Source organism: Balaenoptera musculus, chromosome 11 (assembly GCF_009873245.2).
Source record: "Balaenoptera musculus isolate JJ_BM4_2016_0621 chromosome 11, mBalMus1.pri.v3, whole genome shotgun sequence".
Classification (NCBI taxonomy): Eukaryota; Metazoa; Chordata; class Mammalia; order Artiodactyla; family Balaenopteridae; genus Balaenoptera; species Balaenoptera musculus.
In genome coordinates this window covers 67,006,783-67,021,336 of record NC_045795.1, presented here as the reverse complement: position 1 = coordinate 67,021,336, position 14,554 = coordinate 67,006,783, and the positions used below count along the sequence as shown (strand labels likewise).

The window sequence follows — 14,554 nt, the reverse complement described above, 5'->3', positions numbered from 1 at the left end:
CAGAGAAATTCATGACACTATCATAATTGCCCTTCTAACACAATTTCTTTCTGGGGTCCCCTCTCTGACCTCAAAAACAAGTCACAAACCTGAGGAGATCTCTTCCGACAGAACTTGGACAAGCCTTTGCGGTACCTGCCCATGTAGCCAAATGCCCTGAATGCAGTCCTCTGACCTCTCCTCTCAGGATCCACTCACCTTGTGGAGAGAAGGAACAGCCAGGTGGTGAGGTTGCTGGGATCATTGAACTGATTAATGAGCCGCTCCCTCTCAAAGGCAGGGGTGCTACCATCTAGCCCTAGGACAGAAGGAAACACACAAGAAATGGACAGATGAGGGCAGGGGTACACAGCAAAATCAATGGGCAAACGTGTTTAAAACAAAACAAACACACACAACAGTGCTCAGATTCCACACCCTGGACATTCTGTGGGGATCTACCATGAGACCCAGGCATCTATAATTTTAAAATACCCCCAAGTGATTCACATGTGCAACAAAGACTATAAACTGTGTTTTTCCCTTTAGTATCTTGGGTCAATTCTAAGGCCAAGGTTCCTAGACTTCAGAGTGCAAAAGAATCGCCCTAGTTAAGGAAGCCTGATAAACACTGGCTTAAGGTAACTGCTCTGCCTCAGTCCTGTGAATCTTAGTGACTTCAAAAGGACCAAGGGTTTTGTGTTTTGATATGGATGATGTTCCTCCACCACGCAGGAATCCACATTGTTAACAAGCTCCTAAGGCTAAGAAGTTGCTCTAAGGAGACATTAAAAAAAATAGAACTGGAGCAGTGGGATGGGACATATGAGTGAAAAGAGGGAAGCTCGAAAGAAAGAGAAAAGGTAAGCTTCAGTTAAGAAGCATGAATAAGGGAAGAGGGGCGGCATTTGCCACCTATAGTAAAGCAGAGAAAAGGGCAAAGCTAAGGGTATGAAATACTACATGGAGAACTGAATTACTACCAATGTAGGAAGCATTAGTTTAATTGCCTGGTATTAGAGGCTCCCTCAATCAACACCCCAACCTACCTTTCAACTTGAGTTCCCACAATTTCCAAGCACAAAAAAGCTCAGCACTGACTCATTGGGCAAGCCTATAGTCAACACAAGGATCCAGGCTAGCTCCTGTGCTGGAGTCTCATCACCACCCTCTGAACCTCCATTTCTCTAAATCTTTCCTTTAGCCAGGGCTTCTCAACAAGAAGATTTCCCCACCCTACTACCCCACAGGGAACATTTGGCAATATTTGGAGACGGTTTGGGTTGTTATAACTGTGTGGATGCTACTGCCATCTAGTGAGTAGAGAACAGAGATGCTGCTAAACATCCTACAATGCAAAGGACAGCCCCCTACAACAAAGAATTAACTGGCCCAAATGTCAATATCTGGTCAATAAGTCCCTGAAGTCACTATTTCTCAACTTTTTTTTTCATTACCACCCCATTAAGGAGGCTTTTTACACATTTTTTCCCAATCACCATGCCCTCCATAAAATTTTAACACTACAGATATACTGTATATGTTTACTCATTATACACATATTTGTGCTTTATACTTTCAGAAAGTTAAGATTTTTTTGTCTCCTCGAGAACCAATTTTCACCCCCTTAGGGACACCATCTCCCCCAATTTGAATACATGATCTAGGCTGTGTTCACTTTGTTCCTTCTGCCTAAGATGATCTTTGGGCCACACCAGCTCTGTATATCCAAATTCTCCCCATCTCTGCAAGTCTAGTACAAGTTCCACCTCCTCCAGGAAGCCTTCTCCAACCATCCTCACCATGATGATTCTGTCCTCCTTAGAACCCCCATGAGGGCAATCAATCAGTGCTACTTTGAATCTGTCCTTGAGTTGCTGCACCTCGGATGATGACAAGGCATATGTCTTCTACATCTCTGCACTCCCCCTATCTGGCTTAAGCTCCCCAGCCCAGGACAGTGCCTCACACAAAGCAGCTTGCTCTTAGTGTCTCTCTGCTCCTTAGTCAATCACAGATATTCCTGTTCATGTGATGGTGAATGGAGTAGGAGAAGAGAGAACGAGAGAGAGGGAAAGGAAACCCTTAGGCAGACCTTGCCAAGGCTCCAGGAAGAAAGCAGCAATGAACTCACGGAAGTAGCTGACGTTTCGAACCCACTTCTGTACTCCTTGCCCCTCAGCACCAGGAAGACAGGGCGCTTCTCGTTTCCCTAGGAACTCCTCGATTAAAGCCAAGGTGGAAAGGCTCTGGCTGAAAGGGACACATTTGGTTCAGAAGGCTCCTGGACCTAAGGGAATCTTGTTACCCAATAGGCCCACCTCAATAGGCTCCCCTCTGACAGCGGGAGCTCCCACATCCTACTCCCCACAAAGAACCACCCTAGCTCATAAGGGAGTAGAGTCATCCACACACTTATTACCACCACCCTACTAAAAAATTCTCTATCCTATTACTTCCTTGATTGAAAAATTCTGAGATTTAGCTCAGTGCAGAGTAACAAATAGCATCAGCATTAAAAACCAACACTGCATGAATATGTATTAGATCTAATTATAGGCCACAGGCAATATTATGGATCTTACTAAGGAGATAGATCATTTAGTTGCTTCCAAGTTATGCAGAGAGCCAGTCCATAAAAGCAGTGGAACACTAGGCTCTCCCTAAGTTATAATCACTGCTTTCCTCTCAAAGTATCTTACACATGGGAACCCTCACTCTGAGACTCCCAAGCCAGGCTCCTGCCACTTAGCTCTCACTGGAGCATAATCTAGTCGGAACAAAGGAGAAGCAATCTACTTTACGTCTGTTTCCCTGAAGAGTGAGGCCTTGATGGGACTCAAAGCTCTGGCAAGACTGAGAATGTGACTTGGAAAAAAAACATCATTTATTTGGCCTTATATACAAAGCTTAGAAAAAGAAAAAAAAAAAAAAAAAGGCTGGGGAGGCATAGACACAGTTTAGACCAGGGGTCAGCAAATGTTTTCTGTAAAGGGCCAGAGAGTAAATATTTTTAGGCTTTGCAGACCACACACAGTCTCTGCTGCATATGCTTCTCTTTTTTTTATTTTTATTTAAAATTTATTTTATTTTATTTTTTTTGGCCGCACCCTGCGGCTTACGGGATCTTAGTTCCCTGACCAGGGATTGAACCCGTGTCCCCCGCAGTGGGATCTCAAGAGTCCTAACCACTGGACCACCAGGGAATTCCCTGCATATGTTTCTTTAAAAAAACAAAAAAACTCTTTTCAAATGTAAAAACTAGCTCTCAGGCTGTACAAAAACAGGCCACAGGTCATATTTGGCCTGTGCCACAATCTGAAGGATTAGACTGTGATCTCCAATGTTAGCCTAAGGTTTCAAATTGTTCTCTGCAGACAAATTGCACTGGATAAAAAAAGAAACTCTAAGAAAGAGAAGAAATGCAAGAAGGTCCTCACAAGAAGCACTGGTTGCAGAGGCATGGAGATAAAAGGGGGCTGGTGCAACCCCGGATGGTCTCAGTCTACAGGGGTTGTATCACTCTTTACCAAAGACACACACTCGGCAATTTCTCGTCCTACCTGAACACAAGGATCTTGTCTCCAAGCTTCACACTTTCCTCAATCAGGTGGAAAAGCAGTACCATCTTGGGAGAGTTCTCTAAGACACCAGTCTGATAATTAGTCAAAAGATCCTTGGCCTATAGGAGAGGAAATGAGGCAGCTTGGAGCAGGTCCATGGCCAGATTACTAGAAATAGAATTCTCTCCCTCAAAGGCAGCAGCTCCCGGGCAACCTTAATAGTTCCCTGCAGACCTTAACAGTACAGTGCACTGCGCAAGCCCCACCCTCTCCCCACGAAAGCTTTGCACGATCCCTTCTCAGCAGTGGTTTATGGCCACAAAAGTATCTGCTTGACTCACCCATTCATATGTGACAATGTTGTTGCCTCGCTCCTGGAAAGGGTTAAAGCCAACCCCTTGTAGGAACTTGCTATTGGTCGCCTCTCCCATTGAGGCGCTGTCCTCACCCTTGCCTTTTGTTCCGTGTGAAGGGCAGCGGGCACTAGTCCCTGCTGAACCAAGCTCTTCCACGTCTAAGTCTTGCTCATTGGCCAGGTTCTCCTTCTGAAGGGCTTCGTACAGCACGTCGGGGTGATTCCAGATCTGAGGTTCAAGTTAAAGGGGAGGAAGCATAGGGCAGAGAACAATCTAAGGGTGTCCCAGGGAGTCTGGAAACATGCAGTTATTCAAACACACACCTCCCACAGCACACAGTCACACCAAAAATTAATGTCTCCCCAACCCCCTCATGGTCAAAGAGCCTGCACATTCATTTTCACTAACCAACTCTGATTGCCATGATACATGAATGGGAGAATTCACACCAGGAGGCATGCCAGTATGATTGGTACACAATCAAAAAGGCTGTGTCACAAGTCTTGCATTCTTATTTAAGCAAGAACAAGAACATTCCTGTTTCACCACGTGGCTACAGTCAACTACTGTATGAAACTATAAACAAGACCAATCTCTCCCTATGGACAAATGTATCTAACTTACAGATGATCAACCGTAAGTCATTTCAGGGACTATTCCTGGCAGGAGTTGAGAATTCCAGGGGAAAGAGGGGTGGGAGGGGATGGGAAGGGTATGTTTGCACCGCAGCATCCTCAAGACCATGTCTGCTTTAGCTTCCTTGCCCTGGTCTAGGACTGTGGGTACAAAAGAAATATTTTGAAACCCATCTGTCCCCAGACACACACCTTCAGCTGACTTATTAAAGCAGTGCTCACTTGGAAATAATATCCAACAGGTTGGTTGAGAGCTGTCAAAGAAACAGATCCTTCGTGAGGCAACAGAGAGCATCTGGCCAGGTCAAAGACAAGTCAGGGTTCATCAACCTATTCACGAGGCTCAGTGCTAAAGACACCTAGGCCTTGCTGTCCCCAAACCATCTCAAGCATTATCAGAATGAAAGAGATCTTGATCTGATTAAATACAGAATCAAATGGAAGCTATCCCTAATAATGTGTCTATGCTATATATTTCTTGAATCCTGATTACGCTAGCAGTCAAAAATTTTGTCCCACGATGTTCCACCATCACTCCATTTCTCAGGTGAAAAAAATCAGTGAGAAAGGAAGTGACTTCTCAAGTTTGGTATAACAAGTTGCACATTTGCAAGGGCACCATTTACATTATAGTCTATGAGTGGCACTCCCGGGAACTGTCTCGCCTTGGAGCTCTCAATTCAGTGAACTTCTTCCTTTATCAAGGACTCCCAGCAGGAACAACTCCCTTGGGACCATGAGCATCCTTAGTCTGTATCTTAGTATTCCCTGAGGCCTCAACACACCTTGCAGCAGACACAGAAAGCCTTGAGGGGGTTCAGCCCCAGCCAGCCGCTGCTACCACAGTCCCGGAAGCGGTCCATGAACTGTGTATACAAATCTCGCTGGATCTTAGAGAGTCGCACCAGGATCACATTTTCTTCCTTGGCAGGGAGATGAATCTTCAGCACAGTGTGGCCTCTCCTACAAAGGTACAGATCAGAATTGACAAGGCAGTGTGTCCAGGAGGGGTCAGTGCAGGATAAAAACAGAACCCTGCATTTCTGCCACACCGCCTTCTTTAGGATCTCAACATTCACAGCAGCCTTACCATAATGCGGATTGGCTCAGCAACCATCAAGAAACTTATTTTGAGTATAAAAACTAAAGCAAAGAGGCAGAGTGACCTGGGAACTCCAGGTTCTTACCCTAATCTAGGGCTGCTTCTCTAAGCTTTCTCCACACATGCCATCTTAACAAGGAAAAACAACGGGATGCTTCAGACTGGCCTAACCTACATCTTCTAAGATGCTGAAACTGGTGAAGTCATACCCCTGAGAACCACCACTTTATTCTTTCACTCAAGTCATTAGAATGGTAGCTGTCTCCTGCTTCTCTCAGCAAGTAAGGCAGATATCCCTAGTAACCTCAAAGATTAACTTCTGAGAAAAGCACTTCTGGACCAGACTTTCAGAGATTGAAATATTGGATATCCACCGTCTGCTAACTATTCAGGAAAAGCTATTCAGTAAAAGGAAAGTTTTACTATTGCCCTACTAGAAAGGGGCCCTCCCACTGTAACCACCTTTCCCCTTCAGGAAAGCCTTGTCATGTCTATTCCACCAGGGCTCTCCAAGGATTTAGAAAACAGAGCCCTCAGTATGGCTCACCTCTGCACAAAGCCCTCCAGGAGGCTGTGCAGGACATGGCTCCGGTACCGCATGAGGCGGACATCCTGAGGCGTGCTGTCAATACACTGTCCATTCAGGATGGGGCGCTCAAACATGTTGCTGAACTCCTGCCGGGTGCCAAGGAAGTCTGGACGCACAAAGTCCACCATGCACCAGTACTCGATGAGGTTGTTCTGCAGGGGGTATCCGGTCAGCACCACCCGGCGGCGAGAGCGAATGTTCTTCAGGGCCTGTGAGGTGCTGGCCTGGCAGTTTTTGATGCGGTGTCCCTCGTCACAGATTACCACATCAGGGCCAGGGCGGCATAAGGCCTTCTCAAACTCTAGGGAGGGAAGAGGATCCGAAGTAAGAGGGTGAGAGGGCCTGCTCTTAGTCAACAATATGAGAAGTAGGGGTGCACCCTGGAGGAGACAGAAGAAATGAAGGAAGCAGGAAAGCAAGAGTCAGCCCCCATTGGTGAAAGGGAGCCAGCCATTCAAGCTCCTGTGCATTTGGTGTGACACATTAACCTGGCCTATTGACTCTTGCAGTAAATATCCCTTTTCCCTCTTTCCTTTCCTTAATTTTTTTCCCTTTAGGCTAAGAGTAAAACTGACTTGCATTCCTAGGGCTTATACCAACTAGGTAGCAGACAGCATGACTTTACAGAGTACTAGCCTAGGATTAAAAATGAGTCTGGATGATATTGATGGGAATAATCCAGACACTTCCACTGGCTCTCACCATTGTCTTGGTGCCATCTGAGAGCTGGCTGGTGGGAACTAACTAAAGGACAAGGTCTTCCTGGAGTTACTCGCCAGTCAACGCTAAATGGCAAATTCAGCCACAGAAGCAAACCTAAAAAACAGAATCTCATAGATGAAGAGATCTATAAAATGAAACAGCCTCTGAACCTTAAAAAAAATTTTCTTCCCCAAATAGACCAAGGCCCCACAGAAGAGGGAACAGAACTAGAACTATGAGAAGAATGGCTTTCACCAAAAAACAAGAAAATTGGGATAAATTCTTCTTTTATAAATTCACAAACAACATTATTACTACCCTGTATATTAGCGATTTAAATACTTTATATTTTCTTAATGCTATCTCACAACATCTCTGGGAAGTGGTGAAGGGAGCAGTTACTCTTCTAACTGTTCTATGAAAGACACAGGGGAGTCTCCCCCATGCCAGCCTGTGGCCTGGCCTACCCAGAATTCCACTGCCCGCAGAGAAAGCATTACCTTCTGAGAGCCAGTGCAGGTCATCCCACCTACCTCAGGGACCAGGATTTCTGGTTCATGTCAATACAACTCACATCAATAATGCTTCCCATTTGACTAGGTGCTATAGCAGACACTATTTCTTTTCCCCTGGATCACCCTTTAGAGTATTCCCAGAGAGGCTGCCCACCTCTTCGAAACTCCTGCTGTCGATCTTCCTCATCCAGATCAATGATGACCGGGTGAGAACGTTTCTTGGTTTTCTTCGGTCTACCTGTGGCAAAGGATTTCTTCAGGGTGAGGAGTCTGTACATTTCGTACCCCATCAGCAGCACCCCACCTTCTGACACCCAATCAGCCATCACTTTAGCACGAGCTGCCATTGTCCTGCAAGAGTGAACAGGAAGAAAATATTATTGCTTCCCCTGCTCCCCAGGAAAAATTCCTCACAGTCAAAGCTGTGTTCATGTACATTCAGAAGTCCTCATTGCCAAAGACTTCATGTGGCAGCATCACAGGGCTGGCCAGCTGCCCAAGGACTTTCCCACCATTCTAGAGACACTAATTGCACTAAGGATGGACTGGTTCACTGATGATGGTTAAATAACAAAAAACAGAAATTCAACGGCACAAGACAAGCACAAGTGACAACCTCCCCGGCTGTACATTCATGACTACAATTCTACATTTGAGGGAGAATTTCAAGTTATTCCCATAATGAATACAAAGTAGTAAAAGCAAGGGCAACATTCTGCCTTTCACCTGCCCAGGCCCTCGTGAATAAAGAGCCAAGGACGCACAGTAAAGGAAAAAGAACAGCAGAGACCGGATGCCACTCAGCACAGTCCCTCTACTCCTAAACAATTGAGCCCTGGCTGTATTTCATTAACTGCTGTGTGGACTGACAGTCCTGAAATCTAGGAAAGAGCAGGTGATCAGCCACCTGTGGGGCCACTCGTAGTCTCCTCATTTTGACGTGTGTGACCAAACATCACAAAAGGTGGCCTCTGCAGAAAAGAAAGTCTACCTTCTCAATTATCCATATCAACGAGAGGAAAGGGTAGCATGGATTGCTGGCTTGGATCAAGAAATAGCTTTAGGGCTTCCCTGGTGGCGCAGTGGTTGAGAATCCGCCTGCCAATGCAGGGGACACGGGTTCGAGCCCTGGTCTGGGAAGATCCCACATGCCATGGAGCAACTAAGCCCGTGCACCACAACTACTGAGCCTGCGCTCTAGAGCCCATGAGCCACAACTGCTGAGCCCATGTGCCGCAACTACCGAAGCCCGCACTCCGCAACAAGAGAGGCCACCGCAATGAGAAGCCCACACACCACAACGAAGAATAGCCCTTGCTCGCCGCAACTAGAGAAGGCCTGCGCACAGCAACGAAGACCCAAGCCAGCCAAAAGTAAATAAATAAAATAAATAAAAATTTTAAAATAATAATAAAAAAATAAAAGGAAAGGGGCAGAGAGGAGAGGGCAGGACACCTACTTGTGCTCATCATTCAAGATGTGAACTTTAAAGAACCGAGGCTGGACTTCTTCAGGCTTGTTGTCAGCTGGAAGGGCTTCAGGAGCTGGGAGCCACATGTTGAACTCTGCCAGCCAGTTCTGAAGAGTATTAACCTTCAGAAAGTCAAGTCCAAAAAGAGAGTTTTAGGGAACAAGCTCAGAGCTGAGCTCATAAGGCTTTTTAGTGCCCAGTAAGGCATTACTCCAGAGCTCTGAAGAGGGGTGACCAAGTGGTGCCTTCCCAAACACTTACCGGCACAATGGCAAGGACGGTTTTGGCTGGCGTGTGGCGGAAGAGGACATCGATGAAGGAGATCACTTGCAAAGTTTTCCCCAGTCCCATGCTGTGGGCCAGGATACAGCCAAAGCCACTACTGGTCTTAAATCGCTCCAAGGACTCAACCAGGTTATCATACAGGAACCGGATCCCACCAATCTGACAGGGAACAAACACAAACAAATATCTTTGGCTGGCAAAGACCAGGGGTCTAGTTTACTTACTTTGGAACTAGTCAGAATTAAGTAAATGAGCAGACATTGTACCAGACAGCTGGTGTGGATGGCTACAGAAGTTTCCCTGAACCCTGACTAGTTTATTGGCTGGTGACGTTCTTCTCGGAGAAAACACAGAAAAGCATTCACCTGGTACAGTGGCCCATCTGAGGCAAGAATCTTGAGTACCAAATTCCTGACTGGGTCCTTCACTTAGGCTTCGTCTGGCTGACCTTGGCTGCTCACCTCAAGGCAGCCCATTTCACGAGGAGCTATTCTTACTGTTAAGAGTTCTTATGTTGAGTCAACCTCTGCCTTCATAGAGCTTTCACTCACTGGTCCTGGTTCCAGGTTCTGGGTCAACACAAACTACTCTGATCCTTCCTATCAGAAAGTCCCTCAGACTTCTGAGTCTCACATCTCTTCCAGAGCCACAACTCCCTAATCAAAGCACTGCTCTCCAGAGAGAATCTCAATCAGTCTTGCAGATCTCACAGAAGGAGGCTCAAGATTATTAAGCCAAAAGATTAGCACCTTCTACATGACAGGGCATCTCTCAGGCTTGTCCCTTCCCATTCATCAGGAATCCTGAAGCATCAACTGCTAGGAGGAAGAATCAGGCCTTTCCAATAGCTGCTCATGGTACCAAACAAGTACTTCACAGGCTGTGATGCGGGTGACGTCCACAGCAAGGAAGCTGAAAGGAGACCAAGAGAAGAGTCCAGATTTGCTGTACCTGATGCGGTTTCACTGCCCGTGCCAACTGTGGGGCCAGGAAGACATTCTCCTCCTCCGGAGGGTGGTTCAAGTTGACAAGGACCCGCCCCAGAGCATCACGCTGATTTAAGACGTCATTCACATGGGTGCCACCTTTCTCCTCTTCCTCATCCTCCTCACTGACAGACTCACTGCTGTCCACAATGTGCAGAGTGTCCTCCTCTCCAGAGCTCAGTTCAATCACCTCTGAGACAGCCAACAAAACAAAACAAAAACTCAGGGAGCAGAGATAATTTACTGCTCGTTGTTAAAACAGGAGAGCATGGAAACAAAGTTAGAACTTGTTATCACTTGTAAAAATTTTTATTTCTATTATTTCTCTCTTTTAGCTTCACGTTAAGACAAGGGGAAAACTTATATTTACCAAGGAGACTCAGGGAAATTTGTCACAGTCAGACCCCAAACTGAATGAGGAAGGACTGAACAATTTTCTATTCAAAGGTACAGCCAATGTCTCAGGGCGAACATTGGGTCAGGAGGAAGGAGGGGCACCTCTGGCTCAATCTTACCATCTCGACTGCTTTTTTCATCCTCACTGCCACTGCTACTGTCCAAACAAATCACTTCCTGGGTCAAGACCCGAGGAGGCAGTTGGGGTCCATCGCTTGTTCTTAAGACAATTTCTTCTGGGGAAAAAAAGATGGAAGGGAATGTCAACACCACATTTAGCTCAAACATATTTTCCAAAATGATTTGCCATCCTCCTCCTTTGTTGCTCTCTGGGGGACTATCCCCTGAGGAGACAAGTAGAGGGCATCTCAAAAACCCCAGTCTTCTTCCCTAATTCCCTGTTCTCTACTGGCTCTTACTTCCTAGTATTCACCTGACCACTAGAAAATGTCCTAATCCCTTGGCATGTTAACATCCAAAGTTATGGATGAAAATCTAAATAAGATCAATTTGAGGAGGTACATTTTTATCCATCTTAACTTTTCAAATGAGATCCTCCTGATCGTGTGCTTCTAAGAAACTGAATGGATTGAAAGGATTCCTGAGAGGCCACCATCTTATTCCAGATCTGTCCTTGACCACAGTGTGCACTGAGGGTCTCTTCTCCCTGCAGCGCGGGGCCTTTCCTGCCACCTCCACTGCTTACCGGGAAGGAACTCCAGGGGAACGGTGGGAATGGGGGCTGCGTAATCCTTCCTCTGCTGCTCCAGGCGTTTCCTTCTTTCCAATTCTTCCTGTTGTGCTGCTTTGGTAACTGGCTCCAACTGATCCTCCCGGAGCAGCTTGCTAAACATTTAAATAAGAGAGAGCACTTGGGTTCACTTGAGATTCGGGCAATGTAATGTCAAGATAAAGAGGGAAACCATCATTGCTGGGCTCAGAGAGCTGAGGTGGGAGAAGAAGCCATATCAGTCCCACTACACCCACGCAATGGGCAAGGCAAAAAAATAAATGGGACTTCAAGGTTCAGGTGGTTCTGGGCTAATATATTTTTCATATTATTTAACTTCCTGACAGGTGCCCCTGCCGAATCATCTCTGCACATAACAGATCAAGAGTGAAATAGAGTAATATGTAATTCATAAAGCTGGAAAGCAGTATAAAAAACAGAGTTGTTATATGGGAAAGTAGGATTATGGATGATTCTACATCCTTATTTCCCAAACTTAGAGTAAATTTTCAAGTCATCATTATGTTTAAAAAAAAATGAGGGTAGGAGGAAAAAAATATCATTTATCTCCTTTCAACAGCAAAATTGTCATTGGTGGAAGAAAGGACTATTGGGGATTTGGATAGTTAAGGAGGTTCACATCTGCTGATCTCTTAGCTCAAGGAAGAAGCCCTGCTTTGGACCAGACAGTCGTCTTCCAACTGATGTTGAGTTCTAAGAAAATAAGAACTCAACTTCTTTTATCTCCTCTTATTTTGAGACATAAGGAAAAAATAAAGGAAGAAACCAGAGTCCAACCAGAGCATGCTATGGCTGCTTCCCAGGGCCTCGAAAGAGTGGGACACTCCCCAGGGGTGCTCGAGTGCCATCCACTTCAGCCCTGTGTCCTCTGACAGCCCAGACCCAGTGGTCCTGAGCTGCATCTTCACTATTAATTGGGGCACACAACTTATACTTTTCTCCTTGGGAAATCAGACTCTCCTGCTCAAACCAGTCCTTTTGTTACTGACAGCCTTCAAATGAAGGTAATACTTCTACTCCCTCTCTTCCCCTCTTACCAAGAGCATAGCTCACCGTATGTTTCTCCTCATGTGGGAGGGCTTCTGAGCTCTCTTCTTTTTGGGGTCCTCGGAGGCAAGGCTCTTGCCTTGGTGGCGCCTAAGCTGCTCTGAAGGCTCAGACTGAGATGAGGTAGTTGAAGTGCACCGCGGTGGCCGCTGCCCATCTTCCCCGAGCTGGGCACACTCAGTGCCACACATGTCTTCCAGGGATGGGTCTGAAGAGACAAAGGGAAAGAGGTGCCAGGGACCAACCTTTACTGGAGGAAGAGTGGGTTTTGATGCCAGACACACCAGGGTCCAAATCTCAACTCAGCAACTTATTAGCTGGTGATCTAATAAGGCAAGTTACATCTCTCCGAACCTCAATGGACTTATCTATAAAATGAGTATAGTAATGTCCACACTGCAGAGCTATTGTAGCTCTGGCTACAGGCCTGGCCCCCAGAGTAGGCTCACAACAAATGATAGCCATCACTCTTGATATAATTTAGCACTATGATCAGAGTAAGGAAGTGTCATGGTCTCAGACTACTCAGAAAGGGACAACTGAGTTCCCAATACAGCTCACACTCATTTGTATGACTCTAAGCAAGTCTCAACTGCCAACAGGGAGACCACTCCTCCCTTCAGTGTATTAAAGGGTTCATTCAATTTGCCAACCATTTAATGAGGGATTACAACATGGCAAGCACTGTCCTAGATGCTTCAAGAAATATTTCTAAATTCCTTCCCTTCAAGGAGTTTGTTTTCTAGACATAATAAGGCAAGGTGTGCTAAATACCAAAGGAGGGGCAGGGAAACTGACCTAAAGACCTTCAAAGTTTAAGGTACCATTTTTCAGCCAGAGGTAATTAGCTAAACCAAGAAAAATTGTGTTAGGGTCACAGGAATATGAAAGGTACTATTTCATGGGATGATCACACAAGGAATTATATGGGAGGTAAAATGTAAGTGAGAACTTAAAAGATGAACAGAATGTCTAATGGTATTATTGCCTTGGAGACAGGGGAAAAAGGGGAAGAAATTCCTGACAGAGGGAATGTCATTTGTGGTATCAACCACCAGCAAGAACTGGGGTCCATGTGCACATCCCTCTCCTCATTTGCTGAGCTGCATTCTGTTCGCTGGATGGGCAGGCTTTGACAATCACATAGACCTGTCCCCAAGTCTGCCACAACCTCCCAGATACAAGCACTACACAACCAAAAGGTCTTTCCCAAAGGTAAGAGGAATTCAAAATAAGAACAGAAATGCTGAAACTGAGGTGCTCTAGTCCATGCCACTTGGCTCTCAGGCAGGAAGGACTCAGGAAGTTTTGTTTTTTGGTGGTATTATTTTTGTTCGTTATTTTGGATTTACCAGTTTTCCACTAATGTCTTTTTCTGTTATAGGATCCTATCTAGGATACCATATTGCGTTTAGCTTTCATGTCTTTTTAGTCTTCCCTAAACTGCAGCAGTTTCTCAGCCTATTCTTGTCTTTCATGACGTTGATTTTTTTTTTTTTTTTTCATACCAAGGGACTTGTGCGATCTTAGTTCTCTGAGTTCGAACCCGGGCCCTGGCAGTGAAAGCGCCAAGTCCAAACCACTGGACCACCAGGGAACTCCCAACCTTGATACTTTCTTGAAGAGTACTGGTCAGGTGTTTTATAGACTGTCCCCCAATTTGGGTTTGTCTGATGATTAGATTGGGGTTATGACTTTTAGGAAAGAATACCACAGAGGTGAAGTGCTCTTCTCATCACATCTTATCAGGGTACATGATATCAACATGACTTATTACTGGTGACATTAACCTTGAAGTGGTGTCTGCCAGATTTCTCCACTGTAAAATTACTATGTTTCCCTTTCCATATTTTATTCTTAAGAGGCCAATCACAATCACTAAGCCTGGCCCACATTCAGGGGGAAGAGAATTAAGCTCCATTTCCTGGAGGGAGGGGCATCAAAGAATTTCTGGACATATATTAAAACCACATACAAAAAAATGTTTGTGGGGGGTACTTTGAGGCTTTCAGAACACAAATATCCTTAAAAGTTTCATCCACTAATTTTAACATTCATCAGTGGATCTTACCTAGAGCAATTATTACTGTGGTGTTCTAATGGTGGTTTTCTATTTCCCTCTTTCCATCTACATTTATTATCTGGAATTTTTCTGTAAGGGAGATTTGTCCCTTCTC

General features: G+C 45.4%; 1 protein-coding gene across 4 annotated transcripts in view; it reads right to left on the bottom strand.

The window, feature by feature from the left end:
• RAD54L2 (RAD54 like 2) overlaps positions 1–14,554 on the bottom strand; it is an 88,007-nt gene that overhangs the window by 11,832 nt on the left and 61,621 nt on the right. For 3 of the 4 annotated variants that reach the window (XM_036870392.1, XM_036870394.1, XM_036870393.1), the window contains 13 exons: positions 12,384–12,585; positions 11,286–11,425; positions 10,699–10,815; positions 10,149–10,375; positions 9,174–9,356; positions 8,901–9,034; positions 7,596–7,792; positions 6,183–6,525; positions 5,319–5,496; positions 3,884–4,126; positions 3,543–3,661; positions 2,114–2,232; positions 199–298 (listed from right to left, as the gene is read on the bottom strand). In XM_036870392.1, coding sequence (XP_036726287.1) covers positions 199–298; positions 2,114–2,232; positions 3,543–3,661; positions 3,884–4,126; positions 5,319–5,496; positions 6,183–6,525; positions 7,596–7,792; positions 8,901–9,034; positions 9,174–9,356; positions 10,149–10,375; positions 10,699–10,815; positions 11,286–11,425; positions 12,384–12,585 — 2,302 coding nt within the window. The remainder of the gene's footprint in view (positions 1–198; positions 299–2,113; positions 2,233–3,542; positions 3,662–3,883; positions 4,127–5,318; positions 5,497–6,182; positions 6,526–7,595; positions 7,793–8,900; positions 9,035–9,173; positions 9,357–10,148; positions 10,376–10,698; positions 10,816–11,285; positions 11,426–12,383; positions 12,586–14,554) is intronic. The other variant, XM_036870395.1, reaches the window with a different exon arrangement.